This window comes from Photinus pyralis, unplaced genomic scaffold (assembly GCF_008802855.1).
Source record: "Photinus pyralis isolate 1611_PpyrPB1 unplaced genomic scaffold, Ppyr1.3 Ppyr1.4_LG7, whole genome shotgun sequence".
NCBI lineage: Eukaryota > Metazoa > Arthropoda > Insecta > Coleoptera > Lampyridae > Photinus > Photinus pyralis.
In genome coordinates, this window is record NW_022170738.1 from 41,954,161 (window position 1) to 41,964,332 (window position 10,172).

Genomic DNA, 10,172 nt, shown 5'->3' on the forward strand with positions numbered 1-10,172 from the left:
ATTTGTTTATCCTTCCACCAGAACAAAGTTAATTTATAGAGACTTAATTTTAAGTACATTAGGGTACAACACACTAAAACATGAAAGGAAAACGAAAATGACACGTGCACGATCCCCAAACCATCAGGATACTATGACAATTAATTTCCTTTATAATAAACTAACCCTTTTTCCTTCAAATTACATAAAATAAAATTGTAAGATTAACCAGAACATAAACTGAACAGCCAATATTTTTTATCGGCACCTATAAATCATTTCAAGTTTTATTTATTGCAATAACGGTGTAGTATTATAAAATTAGGTTATTTGTATATTACTTTAGCAACACTTGAGACTCGAAAAACGCGAAATGTAGCCTATATTAATCGAAGTGGACTTGATTGGAAACGCTTTTTATTACATAATTTTCGCTCGAGCACCATTTAAATTGGAGGTATTTATAAATTTCGGCGTTTACGTCATTTGAATTGCAATTATTAAATAACCCCCTACCATTTCTCATTGGTAAAAGGATGCGATATGAAAAATGGGGTGGTAAACCCATTTCACGAAAAAAGGAGAGAGCGAGCTTTCGCGGTCTCGTTCATCCACCACAACTCGAGTGCGGTGTCAGGAACAATTTAGGATGATGAACATCAGTCCTATCACAGATTTTGTGGAAGAAACATAGGAGTATTTGTTATACGAGTTGTGTTTAATTGGCACTTCAATGTGAACTATGCGTTTGAGTGAGACGATTAATACCGTTAATCGCGTTAATTAATTACCGAAGTGCGTTTATATACGATGGAAGATGAGCGTGTAATCAAAGTGGAAAAGAACTGCAATAATATAATGACTGTTACCCCGTTTTCAATTGAAAATATTTTAAATGCGAAGAGTCTCAGTAGAAGCGGCGACGATTATTCGGACTTTCAAGACCGCGCTTTGGATATGACCAAATCTGGACACAAAACGCCAGGTAAAAGTCATTTTTTAATTTTACGCTTAAATTACCGCGTGATCGTGTCGTGATTATCCAAATTTTCTTAACGCGCAGTTGATACATCCTGGCACCTATAATACTCAGAAGCTTTTAACTTAAAAGCTTTTCCTACTTTTGTTACGCGATCATTACTTAATTCCCGTAATTGGTTCTAAAACGTACAATTTGACGCACCTATAGGAAATAAATATGAGCGAAAATCATATTTCAGATTCCTGTCCCGGATTTTCCGGATTCTCATCGGACCCTAACGCAGCAGCCCAATCAGATGAGGTTACGCGCGATGGAAACCAATCCGGACGCAAGAAGAGATCTCGTGCAGCTTTTACACACGCGCAAGTTTTCGAACTTGAACGCCGCTTCAGTCAGCAAAGGTATCTAAGTGGACCAGAAAGGGCCGATCTCGCTCACGCGTTAAAATTAACGGAGACTCAGGTGAAAATTTGGTACCAAAATCGCCGGTACAAGACGAAGCGGAAGCAATTGCAGATGCAGGAGCAGAATATAATGTCGCAGAATGCCCGGAAAGTCGCCGTTAAGGTTCTCGTCAAAGACGACATGCCCTTATTCATGCAGCCCAAAAACTTAATGTACCAAAAAACGCACGCGTACGACGGTAACAAATCGGATTTGTTTCTGTACGACCCCTTCAATAAAAATTCTACTCAAAAATACGGATCAAAGACTTTACAGGAGTCCATGTTGAATTTGTGTCAGCAATACAACAGTTCCTTACAGTTACTTCCATATTTCAGTTATTACCCTAACATTATGAGCGGTATGCAAACTAATCAGGACGAGGACGGAATTATAGACACTAGAGAATAGTTTTCTTAATTGCACCCTTCAAAATGTATACGACCAATTAATACCAAAGTTCTTTTCGCAATCACAGTGCAATTTTATGACACTTAGCGGCATTTTGATAACCATATTAAGCACCAATGCACATGATGTATTACTAGTCTTGTGGTAACAATTGCCGTAGATGTAAATAGTATTAAATTATCATAAATGTAGGTGATCTTATGTATATCTATGTACACTATTAAATTATTATAGAAATATACGATTTTTTCGATATGTTTTATATAGCGATTTGAGTTATTACTACGAGTACCTATATATTTCAATACTCAATTGTCTTTCGAAAGCGTGGAATTTTACACAAGGAAAGCAAGAGGAACACCGATTAAGGGACTTTGTACGTAAATGCTATATTAGTACTTCAATAGTTTTGGGTAAGAAAGGAGGCGTGTGCGTGTACGGTAGGTATATTTTTGATCACTTTTATCAAGCTTCATATACTCATTAAGAAACAGATAAGAATTTTTCAAAGGTGTCTTTTGTCTGTATTGCCAAAATTGAATGTTAATGGATATCAGTCAAAGTAGTACAAACAAGCATGAACGTGTATGACATGCCTACTTTAATTTGTTCTTCGGGACTAAGCTCCGCACAGAAAAAGGTTGAAATTTGGTTGTCCATCCTGGTTCGAAATAGGGTTCCAGTTATTTAAATAAATCGGATTGTACCTTCCCATCAAATTTAATAATAGTTATATATAACATCGTAATTAAAACCCAATTAAGGGCAGGTACGTTGGAACGACACGATTAATGTAAAAACATTACTGCACATGAGGGTCCCATGGGGGTTGATTATAAACGGAGTAAAATCGAGTTACATTTCAAAACTTAGGTAATACGGTGAAGCCGGAATCTAAAAATTTTAATTACAAAATATGTATCAATAAATGACAAAAACTTACTGGGCATCTATGAGATTTGGCAAAGGAAACTGAAAAAGCAAATTTTATACAGGATGGTGCAAGAAATTATTGTAAAAATAGGAAGTTGTGATTGAAGCCTAGAATTTTGTTAAGTGTTTTTTTCGGGTTTAATTTTGATTGGGAAACAATTTCCCGCATTTCAAGAAAGTTAGGTTTTTAACATTTGTCACATACCTATGTACACGTAAAATTTCAAAGTCTGATTTAGGGTTAAAGCAATGGCCAGTGTCCAATGTGCGGGAAGCAAAGGAAGATTTGGTTGATGAGGAAGTATTCTTGGTTTTGATGCGGGATAGGTGTTCGTAGAGTCTGGCAGAGAATTTTCTCCCAGTTTGGCCTATATAGAAGGATTGGCAGGACGGACAAATAAGTTTGTAAATGCAACTCTTTTCGGTGAGGGGGATAGGGTTTTTTGTGTGGGACAGAAAGGATTTAACCTTGTTGTTGGCTTTGAAAATTATGTTTATATTGTGTTTTTTTGAAAATTTTTAAAGGCATTCGAGCCTGAACCAATAAAGGGTAAACAATAGAAGGGTATGATTTTTTTCGAGAGCGAGTGACAAGTGGCTGGATCTATTGAAGTTGTGTTTGTAAAGGAGTTTTTGTTGTAAGTAGGAAATAAGTTCACTAGGGTAGTTAGCGTTTTCTGCAATTTGATAGATGGCGTTGAGTTCGAGGTTAAATTTCTTTTTGCTAAGCTTTAAGTGGAATAGTCTGTGGAAATAAAACCGGAAGGAAGAAAGTTTATGTTGAAGAGGGTGGAATGAGGAGAAGAGGATTATATTGTTAGTGGTAGTAGGTTTCCTGTAAATACCTGTATCTAGTTTTTGGGAGGTACGTTCAATTGAGAGGCAGAGGTCTGGGAAATTGAGGGTGTTGTTGGTTTCTTTTTCTAATGTATAAATTGTATGTTTTTATGTAAGGAATTTAGGAAATTGAAACAGGAATCAAGTCAGAAGCACCGGCACGGTCTTCAAAAATCACAAAAATGTCATCGACGTAGCGTTTATAAAACTTAAAAATGGTTGTTGGTTCAAGGGTTTTTGAAAAGATATTGTTTCTAGATTTGAAAGGAAAATTTCTGCTAATAGAGGAGAGAGGTTATTGCCCATTGGACGTCCGGATTTTTGGGTGTATTGAATATTGTTAAAATTGAAAAAATTTCGTCTTAGCCAATAGTCAAGACAATTAATTAGTAATTTACAAGTGTCGTCGGGAAAGTCACAGTCTGAAAGGAATTGTAGGATGACCTTTTTACAATCTTCGTAGAGGACGCTGGGGAATAGATTGACAATGTCATAGGAAACAAGAAATTGGGAATCGCTAAGTTTTAATTTAGAAATTTAGTGAACGAATTCAACGGAGTTATCTATAGCGAAAGGAGAGAAAGGGCGTAATACGGTTTTCAGTTTTGAGTTAAGCCAAGTGGAAAATTTTGAAACAGGGTTTGTAAAGGAAACGATAGGTCTCATAGGGATATTGGGTTTGTGTATCATTGGTAACGCGTTTAAGCGAGAATTATCAGGTTCATAAGAAGGAAGAAATTGGGGTGTAATTTAAATTGAGTGTTGATAAGGTCTTTGTGCGATAATATAAATTTTCTGAATTTTTGGTTGAAGTTGTTGAAGTTGATATTAGAAACAGAAAAATCATTACCTTTAAGGAAATTTTCGACTTTTTCCACGTAGTCACATTTGTTTAAGATCATCAGCCTTTGTGAAGATAAGGTTATTATCTTTCCCTTTCCGCTTTATGGATTTTAAAGTTTTTGTGGTGTTTGAACTTTCCAGGTGTTAATCTTAAGCTATTAATCTTATGTAAGCAACTGACTCTGATGGAGTTGATGTCTGATTGTGAATGGTTACTACTGATTTTTTGTATGATTGAGTTTAAGTTCTTCCACTGTTTGTTTATTAGCTTTGAAGAGGCTATATTTTAGACCCTAATTTAGGAGATGGAGGTGGTAGAACTTAAATTCGATACATTGGGGTGGAAGTTGAAGAAAGAAGCAGCTGCAGTCGGTTGAGATTGTGAATGAAAATTAAGTTTTTTAAGGTTTTTTAGTTTAGCATTAAGTTTTTGAAAGATTTCTGAACCGAATGTCTCAACTTCCCTTTATTAAAACCTCTAATTTATGTAGATCTTTGTGAAGGTGGTAGAGATTTAAGTTAAGGGAGTTCCTGACTTGATACCAATTTACCTGTTTTACCTGTGATGATGGCGTATTGCGGTTTGATGGAGTTGGTCTTCGTATTGATGTTAATGTATTTGGGAAAAAGTTCTTCCATTAAGCAAGTGCTGTTAAACCATATGTTAAGTGAAAAACACGACTAGTTTCTGTCATCTTCAGGTGAAAAACTAGAGTAAAAAATGTACATTATAAAAAATGTGTACTAAAATCTAGGGACTACTTACTAAAAGGGTTGGTTGTAGTTTACAATAGGTGGTTAAAAATTTAAAGTTGGAAATACTTGCATCGATAAAACTAAAAATGATTAATTATTAAAATCATAAAAAACTCCGTCCCGACTTTATACCTCCGTTTGTTGTAAGTACCTATCAACGACTACTCCAAGATTACTTAAATCATTCTTAGTTCTATCGATAGAAGTATTTCCAACTTTAAATTACTATAGCTATAGCTTTAGTTCTTTGGCGTCGAGGGCTATCCGCTTGCCATAACCAATAACATAGCAAATTGCTCCTTTGTCAAGGGTCTAAAGAAGCAAATCATCCCTACGGTATAAATTTGGTTTACCTATTCCTTTATGCCCAAATTGATACTGAATTAATATTTTTCATTTTATTCAGGTCCTCACTTGGGTTCCTCATATTCAGAGCTGGGCAGAATACTTTCAAAAAGTATTTGAATACTAAATAGTAAATACTTTACACAAATCAAAGGTATTTGAATACTAAATACTTTTACGTCCAGCACAAGCGAATACTAGATACAGATACATTGAAAAGTATTCAAATACTTGTCACTCAAATACATTAAAAATTTAAAATAGTATACTAGATAAAAGGCTTAATACTACTTAAAAAATCAAGTTATACTTTGTATGGGGTTAACTTTTTAGCGCATTTTGGAAAAAAATACGCTATTATATTCGTTATTGCTGGCAGGCCGGCTGTCCGCGTGAGATCTCCACAACTACAATAGCTAGAGAATTCAAATTTTCACTAAAAGCTTTCTGCTATAGTGTAGATGTGCAGGCACTAGCCTATTTTGAGTTAGATTACTTGTGAGATCGATAATTGAAGAAAATAATTTCGATATGGGTTTCGGAGGTGCTATAATTTTACCGTTAGATAGCGCTACCAATATAAAAAAATTAAATAAAATTAATTATTTAACGCATTACTCGTGAGATCGATAATTTTAAACTTCGCTAATAAAATACTGACCTGCATTAGCATTTATGCGCTTTAATCATCCATATGCTGATTTACAACTTGTTTTATATTTCAATTGTTATATACAAATTTAAGGGGAGTAAAAGCGTATTATTATTATTATATTATTATATAGGAGGTACCTACCAGGACCTTTCTTATTTATTTATTTATTGTCCCTCTTGTTCTAGGCCCTCAACAGGGTTACGCCCAATTACAGAGTGACCCGCATAACGCTTTTTATACCAGTTATATCCTTAAGAATATGTGTACCAGTTTTCAAAGCGATCGTACGTCGTGCACATGATACGTACGCCTTTCTGAAATTAATCCTAGCGATTTTGGAACAGATCCATTTTTGACCATCCGTTTGTCCGTGTGCATGATAACTAGTTTAGAAACGGGCGATCACTTTGAAAATTGGTACACATAGTTTTAAGGATATACGAAAGGTCCCTATTGTTTTTAAGTTACGTAGACTATCGAGTTCGGTATTCAGATGTATCGGATTTTTATATTTGATTTTGTGACAATGGAAACTTTCCCTAAACATTTTTAAATTGTTCTCAAATATTTGAATAACTTAAAAGTACTGCCTTTTTTGAGGCCGGAAAAAAAATTGTCTGAGATCGAGATCGATCGAGAGTCCATAATTTCAAACAGTTTGAAGATTGGGCTACTAAATCAAAAGTTACAGCCCTTTGAATTTTTTTTCGAAATTTGTTTTTTGTCCATAACTTTTTGTTGAGAGGTCTAATCGAAAACGTACGAATTGTTTTGGATTCTACGCACCAAAATTAATAAGAAAAAAGTGTTTTCCCGAGAAATTTTGGTGTAGTCGATTTTTGGTAAAAAAAGGAAGGTTATAATACACTGCCTTTTTTTGAGGCCCGCAAAAAAAATTGTCTCAGATCGACCCGGAAAAAAATTTACTTATAGAATGTGGCCTGTAGAATCCATAATTTCAAACAGTTCCAAGATTGGCCTACTAGTTCAAAAGTTACAGACCTTTGAATTTTCTTTCGAAATTGGTTTCTAGTCTATAACTTTTTTTTGATTGAGAAGTCTGATCGAAAAAGTACGAATTGTTTTGGATTCTACCCACCAAAATTAATAAGAAAAAGTGTTTCCCGAGAAATTTTGATGTAGTCGATTTTTGGTAAAAAAGGAAGGTTATAACACTGCCTTTTTTTGAGGTCCGCAAAAAAAATTGTCTCAGATCGACCCGGAAAAAAAATTTACTTATGGAATGTGGCCTGTAGAATCCATAATTTCGAACAGTTCCGAGATTGGGCTACTAGTTCAAAAGTTACAGCCCTTTGAATTTTCTTTCGAAATTGGTTTCTTGCCTATAATTTTTGATTGAGAAGTCTGATCGAAAAAGTACGAATTGTTTTGGATTCTACCCACCAAAATTAATAAGAAAAAGTGTTTTCCCGAGAAATTTTGGTGCAGTCGATTTTTGGTAAAAAAGGAAGGTTATACACTGCCTTTTTTTGAGGCCCTCAACAAAAATTGTCTCAGATCGACCCGGAAAAAATGATTCTTATAAAATGTGGCCTGTAGAATCCATAATTTCAAACAGTTCCAAGATTGGGCTACTAGTTCAAAAGTTACAGCCCTTTGAATTTTCTTTCGAAATTGGTTTCTAAGTCTATAACTTTTGATTGAGAAGTCTGATCGAAAAAGTACGAATTGTTTTGGATTCTACGCACCAAAATTAATAAGAAAGTGTTTTCCCGAGAAATTTTGGTGCAGTCGATTTTTGGTAAAAAAAGGAAGGTTAAGTATTCAAATACCTTGCGAAGTATTCGGTCGAATACTTTACGAAATATCCAAATACTTTGCGAAGTATTCGAATACTAAATATTTGTGAAAGTATTTGAGTTATAAAAACAAATACTGCTTCCATATAGGTATTTATTACAAAGTATTTGAATACTTTAAAGGATTTGATTACTAAAAAGTATTTACAAAATCGAATACTGCCCAGCTCTTCTCATTTTTAAAAATCTTCAAATGCTTAGTGATTTCCTAGGTTCGTTAGGCTTCTTCATATTGTAGAGATTCTTTAGCTTCTTTCTTCTTTCACTCCTTTGGAGTTAGCGGATCATATGCAATCTCCTGATCCTACAAGTTCTTTCTATTCCTTGTATGTTTACGTTTTTTTTTTATTTTTTAAATTTCTTCTACTATTAAAATTTCTGTTTGATATTCTTCAGTTTGAGGTTCTCAAAAGTTTTAATTCTTCCAGTACTACCTACTTTAGATGCCTCAAATTCTTTTGTTGTAAGTTCCTGCAATTCATTACTTGTTTCATCTTGTTTTGACATCAGCAGTTTTATGAATATTCAAAATTTTCCGATTTTTAGATTCTTCAGATTTTTTGGTCCATAAAATAAATTTAGAGATCCAGTTTCTCGGACTTCAGTAGCATTATTCTTTTCGAACTTGCAATGTGTTCCAGGTTATTTCGATGACATGTTTTTCAATCCACCTTTTGTTTTGATTTTCTAACCTGATAAGGAATTTGAATTAAATCTGCTTCTTCTTTGATACGCATATTTTGGTTAGTTTGTTATTAGGTGTTTTTCTACAGTTTTATATTTTGACTAAGGCAAAATGTGTATTATACCTATGGTACGTAAAATTCAAATTCCGTATATTTAGACAGCACGTAGCGCGGTTATTATAAGAGATGGGAAATACAAAAGTTGTGGGGTTTCTAGCGGACAGCGATCTATGATAAACGCCACAACTTTTGTATTAACATTTTTTATTATCTACGCGCTGTCTAAATATGCGGAATACCCCTTACATAAGATGTAAAGGCAATTCTAGAGCAGCCTGTGTGATGTATCAAGCTAGGTTAGGTACGTTGTCAAGATAGTAAATAAGGACCATTGTTAAAATGGAATAATTTCATTTGTTTCCTCGCCTACTTTTTCTAATAAAGCTCTACTCTATACGTAATAAACCATGCATGTGTAGTTTAATTATCGATTAACCTTTTTAATTTATTAGATATACTATGACATATGTAATATATCGTATATTTCGTACGGTTTGAGAATATGGTAGATTTCATTTAAAATTTTGAATTATTTGCTGCACCTAATACATTTGATTTCCAATTATTTTTTTGGATATGGTAAACCATGGAAAATGTACAACAACTTTCCTTCTGTAAAATTTTTGATATCTCTAGCAGTAACCGAGATATTCGCTGTGAAAGCTAAAATCAAATAGACTGTAGGTGTATATGCTGAATGGCTATAGTTTAAAAAGTGAACTGAATTCGCCAATATTCAGTTTTGCAGCATAGAAGTGAAAAGATTGATCCGTTGCGCAAATTATTCATCGCTAAACGTCAACGATAAACCAATTTTAATGTAGGTAAACACAATTTGAACGATGATATAAGAACAGAGATTCACATTCTATTAATCCATAATGGCAAGTATGCGTTTCACTTGTATTGTTTGCGTTAGTTAAAAGGCTATTAAGGTTTTGATTCCCGCAGTGAGCGGTAAACAAAAGTCAATCCAACAAACTTAAAAGCAGAGCAACTCAAAGCACCTACGGTTTATAATATTAAAGTCATCTCTCTTTGACTACTAATAGTTGCCAAAGCGTACATTAAGGCATTTTGGCTCTTCAATTCAATTAATTTGTACCGTTCTATTTACAATAACCCTCACATTTTCGTTTAGTAGTGTAAGATCGGTGCGTTTGATCCGTATTTCTAATAAAAACTTTTTTTAAAGAGTGGTACACGTGCGCTGACGATTTAAAGTTGAAGTAATAATCATATAATCGTGTTCTTAAGGTCGGAAGGGTAGCCGTACTTTCATTAGATCTAGAGGGAAACTGTTTCCTGTCGCTTGATTGCCTAAACAACTACGGAAGAACGTCATTTTCTGTTTACATCCATAACCATTTAAAGAGCAGTTAAACATAACACACATTCGTTGATTTGATTATTTTCTTAAG

General features: G+C 34.1%; 1 protein-coding gene across 1 annotated transcript; it reads left to right on the plus strand.

The window, feature by feature from the left end:
- The first annotated feature begins 654 nt into the window (after positions 1-654).
- On the plus strand, positions 655-2,023 carry LOC116177088 (homeobox protein zampogna-like). The gene is made up of 2 exons (XM_031495960.1): positions 655-964; positions 1,200-2,023. Exons 1-2 carry the CDS (start codon positions 790-792, stop codon positions 1,814-1,816), a joined length of 792 nt encoding a protein of 263 aa, XP_031351820.1. The 5' UTR covers positions 655-789; the 3' UTR covers positions 1,817-2,023.
- The last annotated feature ends 8,149 nt before the right edge of the window (positions 2,024-10,172 follow it).